Source organism: Vitis vinifera, chromosome 7 (genome assembly GCF_030704535.1).
Source record: "Vitis vinifera cultivar Pinot Noir 40024 chromosome 7, ASM3070453v1".
Classification (NCBI taxonomy): Eukaryota; Viridiplantae; Streptophyta; class Magnoliopsida; order Vitales; family Vitaceae; genus Vitis; species Vitis vinifera.
The window spans coordinates 4,307,605-4,335,134 of NC_081811.1; the positions used below are offsets into that span (position 1 = coordinate 4,307,605).

Below are 27,530 nucleotides of genomic sequence, written 5' to 3' on the forward strand. Positions count from 1 at the left end.
TAACAATGAATGAGAAATATATATATATTTTTAACTTTTTCATCTTCTTATATAATCGAGGAAAGGAGACCATTAAAAATGGTGAACGTCTCTATACATGTACAATTTCTGGAACAAACAAATAGAATGAACTCATTTCCCCTCTGGACCTGTGCTCAATACCATACAACACTACTGCCTAAACAAAGATTTTTCCATTTTTCCAAAATTGGGTGGATGGGTCTGAAACATACACGTCCGGAGATCAAACACAAGTCAAAAGGACAAGTATTGTGTAATAAGACTCTTACAACTTTGATAATGTCCTTGTGAACCAATCTGACAGCCGCTTCATCTTGCTCGATAGCTCTGCATTTCTCCCAAAGTATGATTGGGCGTTCGACAACATTACCATGATGTCATGCTTCACTGCTTCTAATGTCCGATAATAGTTGTTCTCTAACCTTGCCTGGATCAGTTCAGGATATAATGGAACTGGAAACCTGCATGAATTCCCACACTGAAAGATGAGGACTTTTTTCAATTCCCCCCTTCTCCCACCCACCTGCATCTACTTCTACAACATAAAATTGGATATGCTCCTTCACCTGAGATCCTGGAGCCGAGCCACAATTTCACAAGGGGAATTGGTATTTGATATATACATGAGTTGTTACTCATTGCCAATATTGTGAGAGGAAACATAGGGTCTGTTTGGGAATGTTTTTGACAATGGTTCGATGATGTTTTCTTAAACAAAAGTCTATTTTAGAACTTGGAATTTTCTCAACTTATTTTTTGTGTTTCCAAATATTTATTAAAAATAACTTCTATTTTTAAAATGCCCCCAAAAAGTAAGTGAAAGTGACTGAAATATTTACACATCTATACAACTTCATTTTCAATCATTCTCTGTATTTATACAACTATTTTTTAAAACGCCCCCAAAAAATAAGTTAAAAGAATTAAAATATGTTCATAGAAAATGCCCTATTTCTAATACGATTTCCTAAAAAATTGTTTTCTATCGAATAAAGAACTGCTTTTAAAAACAGTTCCCAAACAGGATGAAAGAGATACCTGTTAAGGAAGTCCAATTTCTGAGCAACTTGATTAAATTTCTGAATCCCATAATAATCCTGCAATGGTTACCATAGATTTGATCAGAAACTCCAAGACAAACATTTCATTTTTCTGCAATTTCTTCCTTTAGCAGAAGTGCAAACATGAAATAAAAATTTCTCAGCCAATCAAGTAAAACACTAAAGGAGGTGTTTAGTAAAACTTAATACTTGTTACTTAATGACTTAAGTTGACTTTAAGTTAAATTATACTTAAGTTATTAACTTAAAACCTATTGTTTAATTCTTCCTTTAAGTATTAAGGTTGTTTGATAAAATTAACTTAAAACATATTTTAAATCATCAAATTAATATATTTATCTTCATAAATTATAACTACAACAAAAGAGGTCATGAAATAGTAAAAGAGATCATAGAGGTAAAAAGGTAAAATGAAAATGTGGATTTAAAAATAAGTTGATTGTTTTTATTTATTACTTAAAGTTGTTTTTTACTTTTAAGTCATATCATTAAGTTATTTTACCAAACATATTTAATTTACTTAATGACTTAAATTAAGTCATTAAATCACTTTAAGTTATTAAGTTGGTTTACCAAATACCCACTTAATTTAAAAAAAACACACACACACACACACAGAAGAAGAAAAGACAAACCTGAATTTTGTGAGCTGACTCCAATTTCGCAAAAGAAGAAAGCAACTTGTCTCTGATCTCAAAGTCAATCTGGGGTTGCTCCCATTGGATATCAGGATCATGAAGTTCCCAAGGACTATGTAGATTGTTTTCAGCATCACCCTTGTACTTAACAACATATCTTTCCCAAGGGCTGTCAGGGAACTCTCGAGATTTGGCCTCTACAGCAAGAATCCGACCTTCCCACCAACTGCCACCACCATCTTCTCCATTCCTCCACCAGACCAGGCACTTATCCCTATGGGTCCAGTTTCTTCCAATCGCAGCATCATACCGCGTTTTCTCAACAACAAAGTCAGAGAAATTAATCAGTTCAGGCAGAGTCAATTTGAATGTTCTACCAAACACACTGGACAGTGGATCTGTGAATTTAAGTGTGATTTTACAGCAGCTATCTCCAGAACCTGCAAGCGAGGCATAAACAAGGTCTTCAACTGAACATATTTCAACAGCTCTTATGTTTGTCTTCGGTGATCTCCAAGGACCTACTTCTGACCTCAGATTCAATTTTTCTATGTACTCCTGATGGCCCTGAAAATGAGGGCATCCCATATATAAATTGGCTATACCAAAATATCACAAAATTCAAAATTCAAAATTCAAAACCAAAAATGTATAAAAGATTAGAGAGGGGAATGGATTGGAGATTACCTGTCTCAAGTACACCACCTCATCACCTTGCTGAGGAATATATCGGTAACCCTCTTCATGCTCTGACAACATCAGCCATGAAACTTTTCTTCCAGAGAAATTTGAAATCCTTCCAGCTGAAGGACTCAGGTAATTATCATAATCACCTCGCCTATATCTAGTAGACCTTGATCTAACTCTCATTCTTGAACTGGACATCCATTCTTCAGACTGAAGCTGATCCCTTGTTTTCTTGGAATAGTTCTCAGCATTCTTCGATGTCTCCTCCCTCACTTTAAATCTACTCATTACATTATTTGGCTCCTGTGAAGTTGTATCCCTCACCATAGATCTTGTTCTATGTACTGCATCAGTTGTAGCTTCATGAAAATCAATTCCTGAGTCATAATTATAGTTGCCAGCATTTGAAGCACTTTCTTCCATGCTGCCACCATACCCTTCAGCATTGGTTCTAGCCATATATGATTTTGCTCTTTTATGAACAGCATCATAATTTTGTTTATCTGAATCTGAATGTGACCTATGTGGAGAACTTGGCATCTCAATCACTTTATCCTCTTCTGGTACTTCTGAAATTTGATTATGCTCCATCCTTGAGTGGCTTCTAGACATCAAATCACCTCCAATATTACTTGGCTCTTCTGTGCCAGTAACAAACTTTAGCTTGGAAGGGAAGTTAGGGTCCCTCACAATCCTTTTTGATCTAATTCTTAATTTAAGTGAGTTGGCAGGAGGATTCCCTTTCAGATCGTGGGAGTGGTTTATGCCAACAGTTTCATCCATTTCTAGTGAGTCACAATCTCTGAATTCATCTGATCCAGACCAACCTTTATGTTGCTTGTTGAGATTTCCGTTAGAAGAAATGGCAGAAGCATCAATTTTCTGATGGTCATCAAGCAGAGACAACCCCTGAAATGAGGAAGATTTATTTGCTTCTCCAGGAGGAGCAAGCTCATTATTTTTTACATCATCCTTATTCTCTAATCCAGTTCCAAATGGTTCCACATCCCTGCCCAACTTTTCTAACAACTCACCTGCATGATTTTGGATTTCTGAAGGTGAAGAATTTCCACATCCATTCTCAGGTTTAGTTTGCCCATTAATATCTTTCCCATTTCCATTATGAACATCAAAACTCACATCAAATCCTGTGCATGCATCTGATGCAACGAAATCTCCTGATCTGAAACGCTTTGATGAGCGTGCTTTGACCTCTCCCCATCTGATTTTATTATCCTTGTAACCCGCAGATGTATCCAAATGATCCTCAGTCTCTTCAGATCGTGGTTTATGTATGAAATCATCTCTGTTGTGGTTTTGAGATTGTTCCAAATCAGCTGCATGCATGGAAGATGACTCTGGATCCTCAGAGATTAAGTTGGTTTCCTTTTCTTCAACAGTTTTAGGAGGTGGTCTAGAAGGTGAATGCACTATATCAGCCTGAGTGTTACATTTGGGTCTGGTATCCTCTGAAGGAATAGACTTCTTAGAATCACGAAGTGAAAACTTAAGAACCAATCTCCTTCTGTTCCCAGCATTAGACTGGGATTCAGGAAACTTGATTGCATTCTCAAACTCATTTAAGGAGGATTGTTCACCTCTTTGATATTTCTGTTGCACATTCTGCAAGTTTCTGTCAGACTTAGTGTTTTGCATGTTTGAATCCTGGATCATTGGGTCACTGCCTGATGAATCATCTTCTAAACCTTCTTCATCATCTCCTTCTGTAGAAGTTTCAGTAATTTGAGAGAACATATTCAGAGCATTGCGTTTAGCAGCTCGCTGAGGTCTCAGGGACTGTATTTTAGAGGAATTTCTCTTTGAAACTTTCCGGCCATTCTTTGATTTCTTAGTTCTACTCCTGGACGAAGTGCCATCACACTCATTCAAATTCCTCCTTTTAACACGCCGCCCAGAAGAAGTCATGATCTCCACCTGAAAAAAAAAAAAAGATTTAATGCCAAACGGGTATAAACAAAGAAGGAAATTGATATTTGTTAAGGCAATGCTTACTTCTGATCTGTATTTTTTCCTTCTAGATCTACGAAGACCATCTTTATGACTGTGTTCAACATCAGTGTCTTCTGCACTGCATTCTGGATCACTAAAAGAAGATGCAGCACTTAAACTTCCATGTTCACCTTCACTAGAATATTCCTCAGCAATATTGTACTCAGAATCAGTATCATCACTTATGACTTCATTTTCCGGTTCCCAGTACACAGCATCGACAAGCTCTGGTAGTGGTTCCATTACTCTGTCCAAGTCTGCCAAGGGTGGCATTTGATACTCTTGGCCTAAACTGAAATCTGGTCCAACAGCAAGGTTTATGGAAGAAGGATGCCACTCAATACCCAGTGCTCCTAACCGACGTTGCTGGTACATAGTCTGATAAGGTTCTGAATATGGAATCATACCTGGCATTTCCCATCATAGACCAAACTATTACTAACAGAAGCCATTTTCTCAGAAAGTTATTTTAAGGAAAAAAAAATACAGCATATTTAGAGGGAACCATAAACATACTAGAATCACAGAGAGGATCTTGAATATTCCTTCGATGTGGAGCAAGCTGTGTCTCCTGCATCAGATGTTATACACATTTCAGATTAACAAATGTATTAGAATATGCCACTAAGATCTTTGACATATTAAGTGCTTGGCCCTGATGGACAGTGATTGCTTACATGTAGGCTTCAAAATCAAATCCCCCAAGTTTCAGAAGTTTGTACAAATAATAAAAAACAAAATTTGAAAATAAATTGCTCAACTGGAAAGAAGATCATAAGTTCTAAATTTTACCAATAAATTTTCAAACCTCTGCAATAATAAGGGTGTAGGACATATGGAATGCTATCAATTGATTTTCTTGTAGTGTGTTTGTTAATAGTGATCATAAATGCACAAGGGTAAAATCCACCACATAATAATGTAAAAGTGAGCAATTAAACTAACCTGATCAAGAACATTTCCAATGGTGTCGCGAATAAGGGGGCGATAATCACCAAGAAAGAACTGCAGGAAAGATATACACGAAAATAAACATCATAAAAGCAGTTTGTAAAACCTATCTTACATTCAGAAGCCAAGTAGTTGATCAAAATTTTTTTCTAGTACCTGGTCATATTTGGCATCCTTTTGAGACTCGCCTTGGCCTGTATTTAGCAAATATATTTGACCAACATCATCTGAAAGTACAATTGATGTTCCATCCCTGTGTCACAGAGAAAACATCTTCCATCACAAGGATAAAGCTATAACAGCTAAAATTATTTATAGATACCAAGACTTAGCAAAAGACACAAAATTGAATATAAAATGAAAAATATTAAAGATGACAACCACATTTAGGATAATTGTTAAATTCATGAGATTACAGATTAAGCACTAGATTATAAAACTTTAGAAATGCAAACATTGAGCTAGTCCAAAGCCATTGAATCCACAAGCGAACTTATCTTATACAAATATTTGAGAATATTAAAGTCCAATGAACTAATGATACCATTAAAAATTAAAATGGGTTAGACCGTAAACGCCACACTTTCCTGGAAACTTGTTTCAAAGGCTGGAGATGACCTTCCAAAACAATAGGGGAGACATCCGATCTTTGGAAAATTTTCAGAAACCTTTCAGAAACTCTTAGGTACACTTCCAGAGAACCATCTTTTCCATAATTTCTTTGTGTGCATGGGAGAGAAAGGGAAAAAAAAGGCTTTGACTTACTAAGTGCTTTGATTGCTTTCTCAAGCTATTTTCAGAATTTTCTTTTCAATCATTCTTTCATAGATCCAGACACATAAAACCCAGGAAATTTTTTCAATTTCTTTAATTATGCATGAAGTTATCATTATAATTCACCCCCTAAATATGCAGAATTAGTGTTGGTTTCATCAAAGTGCCTCTCTATGTTTTCATGTAAGTTTTTTACTTGATTCAAAATTATTTCTCTGCTTGATGTTTTGCATATATTCTTTGTACCTCTAGCTTCAGTTTCCCATACTGTTCCCCACTTCAGTTTCTAATTCTGCTAAACTGAATAAACATTGGTTGGTCCAGGAGGTCAACCCATAGTCATAACATGTCCAGCCTGAAGACTAATTTGCCAGCTCTAATTGAAATTGCACCAACTTATATGCTACTGGCCAATTTAGTAGAGATTTGTTGTGTTTATGTGGAGCCTCAAGGGTATTTTAGATGCCTATGTCAGGTCTATATTACTAGCCACTAAAGTCCATGGTATTATATTCTGTTTTCTTTCTGCCTAGCAGCATGGTGGGAGGAGTGTAATCTGCAGATGTACCATGCATTGAGGGAACCATGTAAAATGTGTTTATGATTATCTCATCTAATTTTCTTTCTTTGCTTTTGCCAGTTATTGTTCTTTTCATAATAAGATGGTAAATTCTAACTTGTTGTGAGTCTCTATTGAGAACTCTCATGCAATTCCTACAAATGATGAAAACTAAAGTAGTCAACCCTCAGATGTAATTTTGGTGCCTAAACTCAAAATCAATCTTAGTTCTGCTGATTAATTCATATATAAATGTAACACTGCTGTGCTTTATCAAAATTTTCTTCTATGAAGTATTAGCACATAGGAAGAACAAAGGAAAGAACATGTATGATTCATCACCAAATCGCTTTAGATTGTCAAGAGAATGATAATAACATTAATAGAAATCAAGATCTAATCATTGGTTTCATCAAAGTTTTTACATCACGGCAGAGTTGGAAGATTCCTTCTTAGGCTTCTCACTTAATCAATCAAGTGGTGGATCTTTTTGCAAGGGAGGAGCAAAACATTTTGTGTATCTTGTAGAGGACTTTGGCCTCCCCGAACTGTTATTAGTGGTTGGGCTATGTTGTAATCTCCTTCCTCTATGCAGCTTGTCTTGCTTCTCTTTTCACACTTTTCTACTTTTTTATTAGATTCTGTCCATTGTGGAAGGATATCTAATCCTTCTTGGTCCTTATTAGGACCACAACTTGAGCAAGGTGGGTCGGGTTGATGGCTTATCTGAGTTTAAATCGAATTAAGCAATAATCAACCTAAGCTCAACCCAAGGTACTCAACCCAAGCTCAGTTTTCTAAGCTTGAGTTGTTCAAGTAGACTCCGGTTGTATAATTCAAAATCCATTCACAATATTTTCTAGAACTTTTTAAAAAAAAATATTTATACCAAAATTTAAATACTAAATGGGGCGAAATTTCAAGATATTAACAAAAAAAAAGTACAAATAAATATATATACCTTCTAAAAAAGTGAAAAAGTATATGATACAATTATAGTTTAATATTTTTCTTTAAAAATCTAGAAGGAAAATAAAATCATTATATAGGACAATATATATTATAAATATTATAAAAAAATATGACATTGGATTTTGGGTTAGGCTTGAGTTGTTTGAACCTTGGTCCAAGCCCAACCTAAATTGAGATCAGGCTGAAAAAACTCAACCCAAGTCCTACCCAAGTGTTCAAAATAATTGCCCAAACCCACCAAACATCAGGTTGGGTTTGGGTTGGATTGGGCCAACCTGCCCAAGTTGAATCCCTAGTGCTTATTCATAAAGATGAATTGTTTGTTTTTGAATTAAGAAAATTATGTTTCCTCTCAGACATGCCTCGTTTGATCATCGATGGTGTGAAGCTCCTATATCCTTCCTAAGGTGAGCATTTTTGGGTGGGAAACTTTACGATAAGATTCTCACTATTGACCAGTTCATGTGAAGGTGTAAGATCTAGTCAGTAGGTGTAAGGCAAGGAGTTCATGGTTAACCATATTCTTCTTCAGTGCGAGGTGGCTTGTTCTCTGTAGGCCTTACTCTTCTTTATCTGTTTATGTGATACCTGTTCCATCATGGACTTGCTGGTTGTTAGCAAGGCAGCTTTGTTTGCAAGAGACACAAGAAAGTTTGGAAAACTACACCCCTCTCCTATTTTGGTGCTAAGAGTCCTTGTGCAGTCCAGGGGATTCCTGAGGGAGGGAAGCTCGTCTTATCTGATATAGAATTTGGTGTTAGCACAGGATCCTGTTTTCGGCTTCCTGTTGAACCTTTTGCTCATCTATTCTTTTGCTTTATCAGTGTTTCCTTGTATACATCTTGTATATTAAGGCTTTCCCAATTTTTGGCACTTGAATTTTGCCTATCTCCAAAAAAGAAAAGAAACAAAATTAATGGTCCATGGTGTCAGTTTCCACAAAGAGAGACACATTTCTATACCATGGTGTAAATAGGAAAGATGCAAAATTGTACAAGAATATCAATTATGACACAAATCTTTCATAACTGAACCCATGGAGTTTTTAAAATTACAAAACTGCAGAACAGAAATGATAGAGTAGTGACACAATATTTTCTATCAGAAGAAGAGATCAAATCAAGTGGGTGAAAATTTCCAATTCCACTAATGGATATATATACTTACATACATACATACACATACACACGCACACACACATATATATAGATAGATAGATAGATAAATAGCATAAAATTAAAGAATGCATTTGATTGTTCACTTACGGAGAAAATTTTCCATCAACCAACTTAAAGCGTCCAATTTCATATGTCCTGATAGGTATGCCCTCCCATATCTAGAAACATAGTACACCAAGGTCCTCAATGAACAAAAACTGGCAAAGCAATATATAAGTATGGAAAGGCTTTGAGAACAATATCTTACATCCCACACTATGGTTTTCCCATCATACCCAGCACTCATAGCAATCCGAGGGTTGAAAGGATGAACATCCAAAACATAGGTCTGCCAAAAGTACAATGATAAGCAGTGAGCCACAGAAGCAAAATAAATGTGAAGTCATAAGATCAGGCAATACAAGAGAACATTGAATGAAACCAAATTCTGTTTTAAAACATTTAGGAGAATTAAAAAAAAAAAAACAGAAGAGAAAGCCATTTTTTTTATCACAATAGAGAACAGAAAAAGTCATGCCCTATGAAAAGGAATTCAGATCAATCATGGGGGGTAAATCTGGAAGCATGTAACTAAGAGTTTAAAGCCAAAACAAACCACAGAAAATTATTTACATTAAAAGGCTTTGTTGAATATAATGTATTTATAGTGTACAATCTTTCTTTCCTTTCTTAATATAGGTCACATATATGGTAGTTAGTTCAACCTAGACTTGTATATATATTTCTCTATTGTAAGAAGTTAATCATATGAATGAGAATTAAGGTTTTCTCTCTCTCTCTTTCAACATGGTATCAGAGCCAAAGGAGAAAACTTTATTCTTTCTGGTTTACCCGTGTAATTAATTCCGGGAATTTGTCCAGTGACCGTGTTCCATTCCGGTCACCTTTTCCATCTTCCAAAACTTTCCGGTCAGCCATATCGTGGTTAGAAAACCCTCATCACCGTCAACATTTTTCCGGCGATATTTTCCGACATCAACCACATCATCAGGAGCGCAAAGAGGAGATCTGCAACTTTTCTCAAAGCACCGGAGCCAAAAACTGATCCACACGCCTCCCACGCGCCGTTTTTCTCCGGCGGCCTAAATCCCACGCGCCGGCGCGTGGCCCACTTTCTGGTGTCGAGCTTTTACCAGCAGACTCGTCCGACGCCATCTTGCACTTCTAAGCCTCCGTCAGTCCTCTCCGAACCCTGCTTCTCCATTTTTTTGGCATTTTAGCCTCTGCGGGTCTTCTTTCAGCCTCCTCCGGCCTTCGACGGCAACTCCCTTCCTTGGTCGAGACCTATGTGTGCCTTGGGAAGGCCTCTTTTTCATCTCCAGTCACTTTTCTCCTTTGTTTGGGTCTCAACATACCAGGTTCTTCTTCCATAGCTGTGATCCGACCTCCCTTTAGGGCTCTCTTCGATCCAAACGTGATTCAATCTCAGGTGAAGTGGATATGGCGACTAAAAATCCTATTTTTACATCTGTCATCTCTGGATCTCCTACTATCACATCGGAAAAATTGATTGGTAGTGATTATGATGCCTATCTCCGATATCAGGCAGCCACATCAGCTTCTGTTGCTTCTATTGCCCAAACTGGTAATGTCTCTATCTGCTTTACTTAGTCTCCTTCTCTTAGCCCATGGATTCTAGATTCTGGAGCATTTGATGATATCTCTGGTAATAAACAACTTTTCTCCTCTATTATTACTATCTCTACCTTACCTACTATTACTTTAGCTAATGGTTCCCAAACTATGGCTAAAGGTATTGGTTTGGCTCATCCTCTCCCTTCCCTACCTCTCTATTCTATCCTTTATGCCCCTGAGTGTCCTTTTAATCTTATTTCCATCAGCAAAATAACTCGCACTCTTAACTGTTCTATCATTTTTTTTTATAAATCTGTGATCTTGCAGGACTGGAGTACGGGGAAGACGATTGGCATAGGGCGTGAGTCTCAAGGCCTCTATCACCTCACATCACCTTCATCTCCTGCAGCTTGCATTTCCACTGATGTTCCTCTTCTCATTCACAGTCGTCTGGGTCATCCTAATCTCTCCAAGTTCCAGAAGATGGTCCCTCGTTTTTCCACTTTATCGTCGCTTGCGTGTGAATCGTGTCAGCTTGGGAAACATACTCGTGTCTCATTCCCAAAGCGTTTGAATAATCGGGTAAATTCTCTTTTTGAACTTGTCCACACTGATGCTTGGGATCCGTGTCGGACCGTGTCTACTTTAGGATTTCAGTATTTTGTCACTTTTATTGATGACTATTCAAAATGTACTTGGTTATTTTTGATGAAAAATCGAGCTGAGTTATTCTCTATTTTCCAGAAATTTTATGCTGAAATTCAAATACAATTCAATGTTTCTATTCGAGTGTTACGCAGTAACAATGTTCGGAAATATTTTTTTACACCATTTACTTCTTTTATGTCCCAACATGAGATCCTCCATCAGTCATCTTGTGCTCATACTCCTCAACAAAATGGGGTTGTTGAACGTAAAAATCGACATCTTGTTGAGACAGCTCGTACCCTCCTTCTCCATAGTCATATTCCTTTTCGTTTTTGGGGGGATGTTGTTCTTACAGCCTGTTACTTGATTAATCGTATGCCCTCATCTATATTACATGACCAAATCCCTCATTCCCTCATTTTTCCTACCCAACCTCTTTATTTCTTTCCTCCTTGTGTCTTTGGTTGTACTTGTTTTGTTCATACTCTCACACTTAGATAGGACAAGCTCTCCGCCAAGGCTACGAAATGCATCTTCTTGGGATACTCTCGACTTCAAAAAAGCTATCGTTGTTATTCCCCTGACACTCATCGTTATTTTCTCTCCGTTGATGTCATATTCTTTGAGGACTCTCCATTCTTCTCATCCTCTGAATCTCTTCCCATTTCTAAAGTATTGTCACTTCCCTATATATCCCCCCCTTTAGATGCGCTCTCTCGTCCTCTTCAGGTTTATCATCGTCAACATCGTGCTGTTGCTCCTCCTCTCTCTTCAGCTGAGGTACCTGATGACTCACCTCCTGTCCCACCGATTTCTCCTACCCCGGCTCTGTCATCTACTGACCATTTGCCTATTGCTCTTTGGAAAGGCAATCGATCTACTCGTAATCCTCATCCTATTTATAATTTTTTGAGTTACCATCGATTATCTGCATCATATTCTGCCTTTGTCTCTACTTTATCCTCTGTTTCTCTTCTTAAGAGCACTAGTGAGGCACTTTCTCATCCTGGGTGGCGACAGGCAATGGTTGATGAAATGGCTGCTTTGCACTCCAATGGCACATGGGATCTTGTTTCTTTACCTCCTGGTAAATCTACAGTTGGATGTCGTTAGGTCTACACTATTAAAGTTGGTCCTGATGGTCAGGTTGATCGTCTTAAGGCCCACTTGGTTGCTAAAGGTTATACTCAGATTTATGGTTGTGACTATGGTGACACCTTCTCTCCTGTTGCCAAGATTGCTTCTGTTCGCTTATTTCTCTCCATGGCAGCTATGTGTCATTGGTCTTTTTATCAGTTGGATATTAAGAATGTTTTCCTTTATGGTGAACTTCTCGAGGAAGTGTATATGGAGCAACCACCTGGTTTTGTTGCTCAGAGGGAGTCTGGTTTAGTGTGCAAGTTACGTCGCTCTCTATATAGCTTGAAACAGTCTCCTCGGGCATGGTTTGGGCATTTTAGTTCAATTGTTCAAGAGTTTGGAATACTTCGAAGTGAAGCAGATCATTCAGTTTTCTATCATCATAACTCTTCGAGCCAGTGCATCTATTTGGTAGTTTATGTGGATGACATTGTCATTACAGGCAGTGATCAGGAGGGTATCCAAAGAATAAAGCAACACATTTTCAACCACTTTCAAACCAAAGACTTGGGCAAACTCAAGTACTTTCTGGGACTTGAAATAGCTTAATCCAGTTCAGGTGTGGTTATGTCACAAAGAAAGTATGCCTTAGACATCTTGGAAGAAACAGGTATGTTAGAATGTAAACCTATTGACACTCCTATGGATCCAAATGTCAAACTTGTACCAGGACAGGGGGAGCCTCTAAGAGATCCTAGGAGATATCGACAACTTGTAGGCAAACTGAACTACCTCACCATCACTCGGCCAAACATCTCTTTTCGTGTGAGTGTGGTTAGTCAATCTCTATAGTCACCATGTGACAACCATTAGGATGTTGTGATCCACATTTCTTTGATATATTAAAGGAACACCAGGCCAAGGTATGTTGTATGAAGATAGGGGTCATACCCAAATTATTGGTTACACAGATGTAGACTGGGCTGGCTCACCCTCAGATAGGTGTTCCACCTCAGGGTATTGTGTTTTTATTGGAGGTAACTTAATATCCTGGAAGAGTAAGAAACAAAATGTGGTGGCCAAATCAAGCGCCGAAGCTGAGTATCGAGCTATGGTTTTGGCAACATGTGAACTCATATGGTTGAGGCAACTCCTTCCGGAATTGAGATTTGGAAAAGATGAACAGATAAAGCTAGTTTGTGACAATCAGGCCGCATTACATATTGCATCCAATCCAGTCTTTCATGAAAAGACCAAGCATATTGAAGTTGATTGTCACTTCATTAGAGAGAAGATCGCATCAGGGTGTGTTGCTATAAGTTTTGTTAATTCAAATGATCAACTAACAGACATTTTCACTAAATCTCTCAGAGGTCCTAGGATTAAATACATTTGTAACAAGCTTGGTGCATATAACATATATGCACCAACTTGAGGGGGAGTGTTGAATATAATGTATTTATGGTGTACAATCTTTCTTTCCTTGCTTAATATAGGTCACATATATGGTAATTAGTTCAACCTAGCCTTGTATATATATTTCTCTATTGTAAGAAGTTAATCATATGAATGAGAATTAAGGTTTTCTCTCTCTCTTTCAACAGGCTTCTAAAAAGAAATTGAATGTCTCTACAACATTCAGTTTAATCCTAGTTTCCAACAAGAAGTAAGCATTGAAGAAAGTCACTTAGAAGTATGATATGAAAAATCTACCCACAACAAGATTCAGAAAGTCAAACACCACTTACAGATGCACTGTGGCCAGTCAAAGAATGTACTAGGCTACCATCGGCAGCATTCCAAACACATATTCTGCAATCTGCAAAATATGCCATTATTACACACAAGAAAGGTAAACAATTCATAACCACATAACTCAAGAGCGCACAACACGAAGAGCATATTTCTGTCTTATAAAATAAATTCCTGATATGTGATACAACTTTAGAGACCAGTTAGAAAGCTGCCTCATGGAAACCAATCATCTAATACTAGAAGAGGTACTATTATACATGTGAATTAAATTAGAAATAGCTATGTTAGTCACTTAACATTTATGCTACAGGCTTGGGTTTAAGTGAAATAACATGGGGCGAAGCCAATTCTGGCATTGAACATCAAAGATTAACAAATAAAATCATTAATCTAACCATGCAAAGCATAGAAACTGCTAAGCACTTCAAGAGCAGAATGAAATTTAGAAGATCTTCAGAAAACCCAATGGTTAAAAGGATCCATGTAACTGATTTCATGGCTTCAAATGGCATGTGAACAAAATCTTTTGGAAATAAAATATCAGAAAAAAATCTAAGCTTCATATCAAACCAAAGATTTTACCTAAATATGCACTCATACGCTTTAAATAATAGATCTTTAACTAATTGTCAAGAAAAAAGATTTGGTGAAAAATGTTCTAGACTACGAAGCAAAGTATCTACAAATTCTAACGAAAGATGAACCACAATAATCTTCAAATCCAAACTCTGTAACATATCTAGAAAAAATTGACCTCCAAATGATAGATTCTATGTTACAAATATCTTTCTTAGTTAAACAAGCTGTTGTTCTATTTGTTTTCTAATAAATATGAAAACAATTGTACATACTTAGATCTTGAATTAATTTCCATATATTCATCATTAATAACATAACAGAATTAGGAATGTTACTCTCTTTACTATAATAATCTATCACCTATTTTAGAGTCACCTTCAATCTGTAGGTGCAAGAACCTATTAGTCTTAGAAGGTAACATGTCATATCTGAAAGTCATACACTTCGTGACAATTATTGAAGCATTACCCGTATGCCTACTTACAACCATTTTTCCGTTTTTCAACTACTCAAGGGACATTATGTCCTTCAATTTGAAACTAGGAGTCAATCACATATTCCTGAAGATTTTTGAAGTTTAAGATAGCTTTCTTAATAATAAGAAAGGGGTTGGGTTGGATCTTCCTAAATACTACTTGATTTCTATGAATCCATACATTCCACATGATAATGACAACTTTTTCCATAGGATAGTTGAAAATTTTACAATTAATTTTATAGTTTCTATACCCCATTTCAAGCCAAGATAAAAAATCACCTTCATACAAAAGATGCATAGGACAATTAAACTTGATGTGATCCCAAATTCCTAGAACAAAAGGGCAATTTTTAAACATATGGTCCATATTGTCAATATTCTAATAGCATAGATGACACATGTTTGTAATTTCTAGTCTTCTATCTATTAGGTACTCACAAGTAGGGAGGACATCTTTAATAACTGGCCATAGGAAAAATTTATTTTTGGCATAAGATTTAATTCCCAAATCCAATGCAGAATTTCGGATATAGGGTGCACCACTAGCTTTCTCATTGTCTAAGTTGCTCAATTAAGGGTGGATTTACCATCTTGAGAGAAACCTCAAGCAATCCTATCACAAATAGCAGAGGTTAGGATAGGAATAACTTTAATATCTACTACAACATTTGGGGAAAAATTGAGGAAATGGAATGGTTCCACTCCTTGGAATTCCGATTCATGAAGTCATACACTTTGGCATCTCAATTGATGCAATGTAAATGATTTCATCCACAAAAGAAACAAGAGACAACATATAAACCCATAATTCTAGCAAGAAGCAGACTTTCCTACCATCTCCTATGCACTATTTTAACGCAGCTCCAATATATTTTCTATGATTAATAACTTCCTTTTAAACAATGAAATCTCCTTCCTTTTTAGAGATCCTGAGATTAATAACTTCCTTTTAAATAATGGAATCTCCTTCCTTTTTAGAGATTCTGAAAAAGTTGTCTTTAACATATTTTCCATCCTGATCCTAGCCCAGATGCAATCACTATCCATAAGGGTTGTCTACCCTAGCTTAGTAATTGAAGCTTTATTAACATCTTCATTCCTCTTAATTCCTAGACCTCCTTCAGATTTAGGTCTACAAACCCCTTATCAAGCTACCAAAGGAAACCCTTAGATTCATTAGACCCTACATTTGGTAACCATAAGAAATTTTTGTTGATTCTATCTAGATTCTTATTATTTCTTTTTGTAAGTTTAAAACAATTCATAACATGGGAGTTGGTCAAATTGGCTTTTATTAAAACTATTTTACTAGCTCTTGAAAGGAAACAAGCTTTCCAAGATGCTAGTTTTTTTTTAGATTTAAGAATTACTTCAGAAAAAGTGCTTCTTTTTATTCTACCTTGAATAATTAGGCAACTAAGATATTTGCTAATGTCATTGAAAAGAGGAATACTGAGAGCTTCCCCTAACCTGCTCTTTATAGCCCCTTGAATATTACTAGAAATCTGAACTAAGGACTTATGAAAATTCACAAATCTAAACTGAGGACTTATGAAAATTCACAAGTTGACCAGACGTGGCATAAAAATTATTCAAAATCCTATTAATATTAGAACAAGCATTTTGAGGGGCTTTAGCAAAGATGATACAGTCTTCTACAAACATGAGGAAAGGAATTTTGGGTCCATTTCGATGAGTTAAAATTCCTAGATGGTTTCGAGGGTTCTCAATTTGTTTTACTAACTCTCTACCCAAATATTCTCTACAAATAATGAAAATGTATTGAGATAAAGAGTTTTCTTGCCTAATACCTCTTAATGGCTGAATTTTTCCTTTCGAAATGCCATTTATCAAGATGGAATAGGACACAGTGGAAATTCTTTCCATAACTCATTCAATCTATTTGGGGATAAAGTCTATTTTGGATAGAATTACCCTAATAAAATCTTATTCAAACCTATCATATGCTTTATCCATATCAAGTTTAATCGTCATGTATCCCAATTTATCTTTTTCTTTTTAAATGAAAGCACAATTTCATGATTTCATGCGATAAAAGAACATTATCATTAATAAGTTTTCCTAAGGCAAATGCTCCCTGGAAAGGAGATACAATTTTGTTCAAGAGAGGTTTTACCCTATTAGCCAATATTTAAGCTATTATTTTATAACATTACATAAGCCAATAGGTCTAAAGTGATTTGAGGATCTCGAGTTATTTGATTTAGGAATCAAGGTGATAAAAGTCCTATTTATCTCTTTCAGCATGTGATCATTATAAAAGAAAGCTTTGACCATTTTACTTACACATTTTCTAATTATTTTCCAATAATTTTGATAAAAACTAGCTTGGAGACTATCGAGCCTAAGCGCTTTCAGACTATTGATATGCAAAAGTGCTTTGTCTTTGTGACTTCCTTAATTAACTCTCTATTTTCTTCTTCTATGATGCAAGGACTAGAGGAATAAAACAATTCATGATTTATCCTCCAATTTTCAAAAGTGAATCTTTTAGGGAAACCATTAATGAACATCTTTGATATTTCCTTTTGATTATCTTACCATATTCCTTCAGAATCTTTGATTTTCCAAATTTTATTTTTCCTTTTCCTATTTAGGGCGAATGTTTTTTATTCTTATCTCCTAATTGGGTCCAAGCTTGCCTTGCTTTTTGGGCCCACTTGATCTCTTCCAATTTCAAAACTTGGTTAAGTTTTTTGGCCCTTAAGGCCTAGCTCAAGTGGTAAAGGAATGGGGAGGATTTGTGGGAGGTTTCAGGTTCAAGTCCCAATGGAGACAAAAATTTACCTATCAAAAAAAAAAAACCTTGGTTAAGTTTTTGGGATAGAAAAACATTTTCCTTTAAAGATACATTCAAATTGATCGTAAATTCTGTACCCATGATAGCAGCAAGCACAAAGCGATTATCCAGGCTCCACACAATCATATTAACACCACGAGGAGTTGGAAGCAATCTTTGTCGTGGGCCTCCTCGAGGAGGTTGAGGCGGCATTGGGGGAGGAGGAACTTTGAGATGATATGCCCGTGTCCAACGTCCAACTTTTCCCTGAAAAAATAAAAAAGAAAATAGAAAGTAGAACCAAATTCAATATCTTGCAATTGAATTCAATTAAATCTCACTGAATTTCATGGAAATGAGTGTAAAATAACATCAATTGGGCAAATTATTAGAGGAAGAAAAGGCATACGGAATGATAGAATGACTTCAACAAACACAATTAGCATGAAAACAGAAAAAAATTGAGTCGAAGCCCATAGAGAACCAAATAAAACCATCCAGTACATGCTACATAATCACAGAGACTGTAAACACTTAGGGTGAACTCATCCAAGAGTACTCACATGATATCTGCGTGATCTTGGAATCCAAATAATTGCACTTCCATCACGAGAACAAGTTACTATGTTGTCATGACAGAACCTGAGAATATTAAGATTCAAGGTACAGGTATTTAATGATAGAATATCAAATGAAAGGTCAGTTGTGTTGGTAATGCACAGAAGAAAATAGCATGTTGCAAGTGCAAGATTTTTAAAGAGCTATATATCCTGTTATTCAAATCAGAAAGGAAGGCATTGACACACCAGGAATTTTTAAATTTTGGAAGGCTTTCCTCCTTGAAAGTGTCAGACACTGAAGACCTTGAAGCCCCAGCACAGGCACTACATGTTGAAGCAATATAAGAAATAGTTATAAAATTTTATAAGAGAAAAGGTTCACTCACTAACCAGGAGTTACCAACCTAAATTGCACATAATTGACATCATTTTCATGGCCAGATAATACATCTATCTCATGATTTGGTTGTTCTGAATCATCTGTGCTGGATTTACAAGCACTCCAAACCTGTGAAGTAGCTGGTTGTTGGTTAAATCATCCAATTGGATATACAGAAATATTTACCAATACAAGTATAATAAGAACAACAAAACATAAATAATAGTAGTAGAAAAGCAATAATTTGTTTCAAGAATTAATGTTTTTGGATGTACCCTTGCAAAAGTATCAGAGCTACCAGTGACAAAAACAGTTCCACTGGCATTGAAAGCACAACATAATATTTGATGGCTTTGAGGACCATTACTTGAGGAGGTTCCATTCATTGAGGGAACACTGTTCTTTCCTGCAACAAATTACACAGTTAACTATAGGTATATATAACCCAGATACCTGTGAAGATTGGAATGCTATGCATGGGCAATGATCTAACCAGCGACAGCATCTGGAGGCTTTGGCAGGTAAATCCGTGGACTGCACTGGGAGAACCTAGCATCCCAGATCCGACAACTTCCATCATCTGATGACCTAGAGTGTGCGTTTTAGAATAGGTATTGTGGTTAGCAGTGAATTGTAGAGTAGGCATTTCACATCTATGATAACCATGTTTCCCAAGTTAATGCACATAAACTTGTAGTGGTATAGCAAACAAACAACATCACACTTGAATAGCAGTCTCCAAATTAAAATTAATCAGAAAAGACCAATGAAGTATTGCAGAGTAGCAATAATGGGGGAACAACAGCTCTGAGAATGAGACTCACGATAAAAGCTGATATACAGAGCTGGGCCTGGGGCTAAATGCAATAGCAGTGACAGCTCCAGTATGCCCCCGCAAAACAGAGATTGGTAACCCATCTGGCAAGCGCCACTGTACTAAACATAATAACTATCTGTATAATTGAGAAATAAAAAACAGAACATGCTTGGTTTCATGTATGGAATTCTTACAACTCGAATGATGAAGTCATTTGAAGCAGATGCCACCAGAACATTGTTTGAACTTACAGCCAAGTCAGTAATGTCACCCTATAAAATATGTAAGGAGAAGAGTAAGTTATGGTCAAAAAAATAAAAACAGAGAAAATAAATCAACAAACTATGAGCATGGGGGTTGAATAAACATATTGAATTCCATTTCTTATATAGATACTCTAAACTCACTTCATGTCCCCGGCAGCTGGCCAAACAAAATGCAGTTTCCATTGACCAAATCTTGACAAGGCGATCATCAGAACCAGTAATTACATATCTCCCCGAGCGATCGAAGATGGCTACAGAATAGAAGCAAAGTCATTTGGAACAAATTCATGAAATGTGATTTCCATTCTAAGAAATGTCAATATGACAATACACAACCCAGATTCATTTCACAGCATATGTTGGGACTGAGGCTGGATAAATAACAATATATACACAGATTATAAGTTGAGGGGAAGCACTAAAGGAGCAGAAATGAAAGTAGCAACAAAATAAAAATATTAATAAACCTCAACAAATAAATTCTGGAAAAATTAGGAAATGAAAATTACAGTGCTCATGCCATATTTATCAAAGTGAAAAATTTCGAGTTGGTAATATTTCCCTATTGGGTGTCATCATGGAACCCCTTATATGAAGGCCCACTTTTAACTAATGGTATAACCTTGAAGGATAATATTAAAAACAAATCAAGTTATAAGGCTAATGCATGCAAATGTGACTAATTAGATTCTCAAAACTTGCAAATGTATCAGTTTCAACCTGTGCCAAGTAGCATTCTTGTTATATTTATGGTGGAGCATCTTTTTATTAACATCAAAAAAAAAAACAAAGGAAACAAGCAGTTCTATGAAGATGCCTTCATTGCCCTTTTCCTTGATGGATAATAAAATGTTTATTTGAGGCCACCTAATAAACTAGAGTCCCCAAGTTCAAGCCTCCAGGGTATTTAAGTGGTGTAAGGTAGAGAGGCACATTCATATCACCCAAGGTTTGCTTTGTGCATTCAGTATGGAGTCTTGCAACCAGGGTGGATTTCCCGTTATCAAAAAGAAAAAAGTTCATTTAAGAGCAAAAACCATTAAAGAAGACTTAAAAAGGATGAAAGAGAGATTTCATGAAGAACAATGCAGAACTAATACATAGATCAAATTGTGCCTATAAACGTCAGTGCATTCAAACACAGCCATAAAAACAACAGCTTCTCAGAGAAGCTAGCTTCAGATCTACTCTAACATTCAAGACAAACAAGCTGGCTGGTCAATAAAGTGATAGATTCACTTCCCATTAGGTAACAATCCGTTTTTTTTCTTTGCATGATAGGCAAAAAACAGTTTATTGGAAAAGACACTGAATAAAAAGGGGGTGCAACTAAGTACACCGGAAGTAAAAAGGGAGCACCCAAAGAGGGGCCAACCGATGAGAAAGAGCACTCAAGGACTAAAAATATCCAAGAAACTCTGTTGTAACCAAAGTTGTGCTCCCCCCAGTAACCAACTACTCAGCTAAATAATTAACCAAATGCTAGGACTAATGTCTACTACGAAAGATGGAGCTATGTGCAAACTCTATTGAGTGGTGAGCATATATCCAAGGCCCCAGAGTCACCATTGGCCCATCCAACCAGAGCTGAAGAGTCACTTCTATTATCATGTTGGATAACCCTAACTAAGACATGTTCCTAAGGTGAAAACAATCACAAAATATCAGCTTTAACACATGTTCCCATCTCTCAGTTCTCTGCACTGACATTCCTCAAATGTTATTCCTTTCTAAAGTAACTTAGTCCTTAAAACCTCCAAAAATTAAAAGTCCATTCATCATTGGCTTGAAAATAGATGATCACATATCACATGCTTTATACAAAAAGAATGCAAGAGAAGATCCATCTTTTTCCAAAATTTTTGGCAAGGCAGAAGCCCACTGGAAAAAAGATTGAACCTTGTCAAATTAAGTTGGATTATTGTTTTCCTTGCAGGAAACCAAGAGATGATATTTCTCAAGATTTTTATCAAAGGAGATTGTTGCAATGCTATGAAATAGGTTACAGAATGTGACACAGTTCATGGGTGTGTTCCTGGACTGGTGAACTCAGTATACCCATGAATCATCAAATAAAGCTCCATAAGACCAAGAATCAAATTACAAATATGAAATATTACCACTTAGAATGCGTTCAGTACGTGGGAATGAAGGTGATTCACAGTATCTGGTGAAAGAAAGGAATTAAAGTCCTGACAAGAGTGGGTCTAGTTTTCCATGAGACTGAAATTTTTTATTTCTATTCCTATTTCTAATAAGTAATCTAAACACACTAATAAATAGAAAATGGAATAGATTTTCTATTCTCATTTCCTATTCCAGTGTTCCAAACATGCCTTTATTTTAGCCCCAGAAATCCAAAGCTTAATTATCCATGAAGAAAATCTTGTCTTTTTGAAGGAAAATCAACTTAACCCAGTTCCTAATAATAGAAAGGGATTAAATGTATGCAAAGAAAATGACAAAAGTATATAATTAATGGTTGCCATGCCTACTCCCAAAAGCATAAGCTTGATATCTAGGAGTAAGATTTCATCAGCAGCATCCAGCATCATAATTAAGGTAGCCTTTTCCACAAGTAATTTGAGGAAGATTGGTCATAAATAACTTAGTGTCTTTTAATATAATGAAATTCCAGGAAAGCCCAAACCGCATGTTCAGATGACAGGTAAATCATACCACAATAGACAGCATCACGGTGTCCTCTTAACTTCTTCATATTTTGCATCCTTTGGACCATAGTTGATGGTTTAGCAATGGCATAACATGCAGAGCGAATAGATGGAGCCCGATGGTGTTTTGTGAAACCGCCACCAATCTCCCTCAAACTCAAACCACGGACCTGATCAGCCTGCATGTGGGGCCAACGAAGGTAATCTGGTGGAGGTTTAACTTGCTTATTTTCCTTCTTCTTATGACCTGCAATGACAGGTGGTCAGAACTTTAGAAATGTGAAAACAGCTCACATGACATTGAAAATATCGAGTATGAAAAGACATTGCAAGTGAAGGAGCGAAAAGAAAATCCTGATCCTTTCCAGACCAACGGAATATGGAAAAAAGAACTAAAAATTATTTTCAAGAGCAAAGGCACAAGGTAGGTTTAAACGAGTACTGGATTCTGAGAATAGAATGAAGTGGTGGAGATATTTAATACTTGAATCATAATAGGAAAAAAAAAACAGAAAGAAAGAGAGAAAGAACCAAAGCCAGCTACAACATGCTAAAGTTACAGAAAAAGGGCATGATCAAAGCACTTGTTATTAACTTATTCTAGATTTAGTCCTTTTCATGTATGCTCTACAACTAAAAGTGTGGCTTTTCAGGGTATGAATTAACACATTCTGTCAAGCAGATAAGGCAAAAGATATTTAAAGAAGCAACTCCAGGAAGAAATAGATACTATAGAAACCTGCAACTAGAGAACAGAATTTATGTTCATCCAAATTTTATAGTATCACAAAATATGAAACTGGATTCTCCATAAATCTGAAAAATGAAATTTATGTTAAATGAGTTCCCAAATGAATTAGCCTCCAGACAAATTTTTATTTCATGATTATTCATTATTGCAACAGTTCACTGAGAACCCATTCAAGAATAGAAAAGTTTTGTAAGGAACACAAACAAATGCAGCAAAAAATTTCAATCACAAAACTAGTGCAGCCAAAAGTGTACTGTATACAACTCTTTTTTCAGAGTTGCAAAAGAAATAAAAAGAGAAAAGAGCAGAACAGGTTAAAAACTACGTACAATCCAGAAGTGAAAAGGAACCAGTTCCGAGCAGTGTGGGAACATCAACAGCGCTTGGAGCATTTCCTCCAACCTCACCATGCAACGGAGGGGCAGTATTCAGCATCAGTTGCTTCAGAAGCTTTACCAAGTGATCCTTTCCAATGTGTGGATACCTAATGGTAGCACAAATGGCAGGATCAGTAACTCCAGTAATTGCAAAATTGAGAGGTAGCATGAAACAGACAATAATAAAAGTTGACAAAAATGTTTCAGGAAAATTGAAGAATACCTTGACGATTTCCACAATCACATTCAGATCCCTTTTTGATTCATCTTAGGAAAGAATATACGTATTTTGAAACTTGTAGTGGCATGCTTTGGTATGCTAATATGGGAGTGATGGGGGAAAGTCTTTTAAAGTTTATTCAAGGAAGAAAGGGAAAACCTAAGTAAACTTTAAGTAGGATTAATATTAATTAGAATTGAATAGGGATTGGTATTTGTTGGAGTCTAATTAGGATTAGCTAGTTGAGTTATAATATAATTAGAATTTGAGTCATGATAGGTTATTAGAGTCCTAGTAGAATAGGTTATTAGAGTCCTAGTAGACTTTGGATTTCTTAGAAAAGCCTATAAATAGGCTAATCAATGTAAATCAAAGGAATGAATTTTGATGAATAATATTATACTTTCTTTCATTGCAAGGTTGCAACCCTCAATGGTGAGACTCCATTGATTTTCTTCTAGGTGAGACTCCTAGAAGGCCTTAGTGAGACTCTAAGGTTTTCCATCTTTTTTTCATTGTTTCTTCTTTCTCTCTATTTCTTATCTTATAATTTTCTCTACCATAAAGTTTATTCCTTGTTCCTCTCCTTACACCCTAAAAATAAAACCCTAGCCCACCTACCCTTGAGTGTAGGCAACCATCTTAGGGTTGTCCTACATCAGGGAGGCTCCTATTTTAGGAAAACACAGGTATTTGAAGCCAGTTTTAAGCTCAGGTAGACTAGAGTTATCTTCAGTAACCTAAAAAGTGTTTCTATGATTTTTTTTCCATCATTCCCTCATCTCATTAGATCAGTTTTCATGTGAAGAATTGTGAAACAAAATTCATACGGCAGACTACAATTTAACTAAATATGTAATTCCATTGGAACAGATATACACAATACAAACCAAGAATTTTAGAACTTACCACAAAGCTTCCTACCTTTAGTTCTGAACTTCTTAAAAAACTAAATAACTTTATATAGAAATTTGCAAGTGTCGAACAAAATAAGAAGTGTATAACCAATTTAAAGGGTTTCTTAACTCATCAAATAACTTTATATAGAAATTAACAAGTTAAAAAATATTATATACCTCTCCACCAAATTATTGTAACCTAGTGGGAACGAGAAGCCGTTGTCATTTTCATCCCCACTGCATGCTCCACTCCTTGAATACCAAGCATGGTATCTTCTAGGTAGAAGCTCATGTTCCAAAAGCTCATTCCAAAATTGTCCAAAAGTTTTCTGGCATGGGCCAGCTGATAGAAAATGCATAATCAAAAAGTAAACTTCTCTAAGGTCAATATCTACATCTGCCACAACATGATCAGTATTTCTCTCCTGGCATTGAGGCCTCTCATGCAACTTATTCGAAAAACTCAAAGGTACCATACTAAGAGAGGGTGCCTCACTAGAAGATTTGCACTTCTGGAAATCCATACTTTTGGTACAACCTGATGCAAGAGAATAGGCATCGGCTCAAAACCTTTACTCACAATTCATGCAACTTATGTATACAAACAAACTACAATATCAAAAACATCAATACATTCTGCAAAAAAGATGACAGCTAGTAAACCTAGAATATCATCATTTACAAAGACATAGCTAACACAGGTAACAGTGGCTCAGACGATGCCTAATTGACAGCATAATAAGATTTTTTAACATCAATACCATCACAAGCAAGAAAGAAAATTTTACCAATTACTAAAAGTGAAAAGATCCAAAATTGAAAAGATAACAGTTGGAGGCCCGTGCAGTGTGAACAAACAACACTGTCGCACTTTGGCACAAATACAATTTGTCAGACATGGAAACTGCTAGGATAAGCATCATAAGATGGTAACAAATTTATAGGATTCCCACCATAAAAAGATAGTACACTTTGCAAGTGTTCAAACTGATTCCAATGTGTCAAATTGACTAGTGCTTAACAGCAAGAGACATTCAAGAGTAGAACTTACCTAGTATCATAATTGAGGGAAATTCTTTGAGTTTTTTTTCTTTTGATAAGTAAACAAGAAAATATTATAAATGATTGAGGAAAATTCTATGGTGTTCACACATAAATATCTCATCTATCAGATTTTTGCAAATCAGTCTCAACCATTAAATTCAGCGGTAAGGATAGATTTCCAAACATCTTAAGATCTAGACTCACCATTGGATGACCACATAGTTAACATCCAAAAAATAGAAATTTGCTCTCAAAGTAAGAGAGTATCCAGAAAATTTTAAAACAAGATGCATTAAAAGGCTAAATTCAACCCCAATAAACAGAAAATTGAAAACAGGCTTTCTGGTCATTGATTTCCAACCCATTTCATGAAGCTAACAAAACCATTTACTAGTGAAAGGTTTACAATGTTTTTGCGAATTTCCATATTTTCAATGCAGTATTTTATGAAACCTGAGGACAAGGTGTCCTTTGGGGGAGTGCAATGTGATTCTAATTTCCAAGGAATTTGGTGGAAGTGTTAATTGAAGTGAACATTCTTATATATGTAGCTGTAACAGGAAGGAATGGGATAAATTGTGCAATTCTTACTATAAGCGAAAAGACTATAATAGCTGTTGCAAATAATTTTCCAAATACTGAATCAAACATGATTTCATCTTGTTGCACCGTTATTGTTAGTTATCAAATAGCCTGTTCCAACCATTAGGCGAAGCCCCATTTTGGTCTCTTCCACAAAATTTCCATAAAATTATCAAACCCCTTCATTGTTGACCAGGAAATCATTTAAATTCATGGTAGATTTTACACAATATTAATAAAAACTCTTGAAAAATTGCAGTTTCCTTATAAGCTTAGAACAACCACCATGATTGTGCACAATCCAAATCATGTAATCAAAACGAAAACAAAAACAGAAAGAACTGTACGAGATTGTCTTCTGACAGTGACATAAGCAAAAAATCAGCCCTCCAGAATGGTGACACACCAATTAAAACACACTGCCAGTCAAGAACTACAAAATCACACTAAACTGACACCTCCAAACTCAATATAAACATTAGGAATTAATAAAGCCAGAAACAATAATCAAATTGAAAGCTATCATCATTCACAGACTAGACAAATGTTTGAAGTAAACTCCTCAAGATCCAACCAGAGGCCGGCAGAAGCTCGATTCGCATTCAAACAAGATCCAATTACCTTCGACAGAGTTGGTTTCGATACGAGAGGGAGCTTCTCGTAGTTAGGGAGGCAAAGAAGACTTGCACAAATGAAAAAATGAAAACAAATCAATCAAATGGAAAGGAGAGAGTTTCAAGTGATTCGATGTTGAAGAGTAGAGAGGAGATATACTATCTTGAAGGGCTCAGCTTTTTCCCTTCATTTTCCCGGTAGTTTTTCTCGGGAAAAATATAAGCGGAAAGATGAGGAAACTGGTGAAAAGAAAGGATTTTTCAAAAAATCAAAAAAAAAAAACAAAAAACAAAAACGCGAGAATTATTCCAGAAAATAAGATTTAAAAAATGTCATAAAAAGGAATATTAAACAAGGCGACTTAAGGTGTGATATGGGCACCCCTTTCAGTGATGAATGGGCGCTTACTTAGAGTGAAAAGACGAATACGCCCATTGTCTCGGGCAGAAGCGTAGAAGACACCCCAGTTTAAAGTTAGGGTAAACCAAATATGGTTTTTAATTTTTCTGGTAACGTCATAAATAGGATTTTTCAAAAAGGTTTGATTTGAAAATATGAATTAACGTTAGAATCTCATTTTCT

At 36.1% G+C, this 27,530-nt stretch overlaps 1 protein-coding gene across 1 annotated transcript; it reads right to left on the minus strand.

Annotated features, from left to right (window-relative positions):
- On the minus strand, positions 1–27,259 carry LOC100248563 (uncharacterized). The gene is made up of 25 exons (XM_010653937.3): positions 27,108–27,259; positions 26,955–27,015; positions 24,885–25,245; positions 23,541–23,695; positions 22,468–22,707; positions 19,930–20,039; positions 19,717–19,794; positions 19,530–19,636; positions 19,199–19,293; positions 18,981–19,111; positions 18,731–18,834; positions 18,573–18,650; positions 18,330–18,408; positions 17,865–18,033; positions 13,903–13,973; positions 9,099–9,179; positions 8,939–9,009; positions 5,525–5,621; positions 5,363–5,422; positions 4,934–4,988; positions 4,421–4,824; positions 2,408–4,342; positions 1,718–2,287; positions 1,060–1,118; positions 1–482 (listed from the first exon to the last, which is right to left on the minus strand). The coding sequence occupies exons 3-25, from the start codon at positions 25,229–25,231 to the stop codon at positions 287–289; spliced, it is 5,292 nt and encodes a 1,763-aa protein (XP_010652239.1). The 5' UTR covers positions 25,232–25,245; positions 26,955–27,015; positions 27,108–27,259; the 3' UTR covers positions 1–286.
- Between the last annotated feature and the right edge of the window lie 271 nt (positions 27,260–27,530).

What these genes read in the sequence shown, in the direction of transcription:
- LOC100248563 (XM_010653937.3), bottom strand. Translation starts at nt 25,231, where the DNA reads ATGGATTTCCAGAAGTGCAAATCTTCTAGTGAGGCACCCTCTCTTAGT. An exon ending in GCCTCCAGATGCTGTCGCTG is followed by an intron (nt 19,112 to 19,198) that starts GTTAGATCATTG and finishes AATTTGTTGCAG; the next exon opens with GAAAGAACAGTGTTCCCTCA. An exon ending in AAATTGGACTTCCTTAACAG is followed by an intron (nt 483 to 1,059) that starts GTATCTCTTTCA and finishes GAATTCATGCAG; the next exon opens with GTTTCCAGTTCCATTATATC.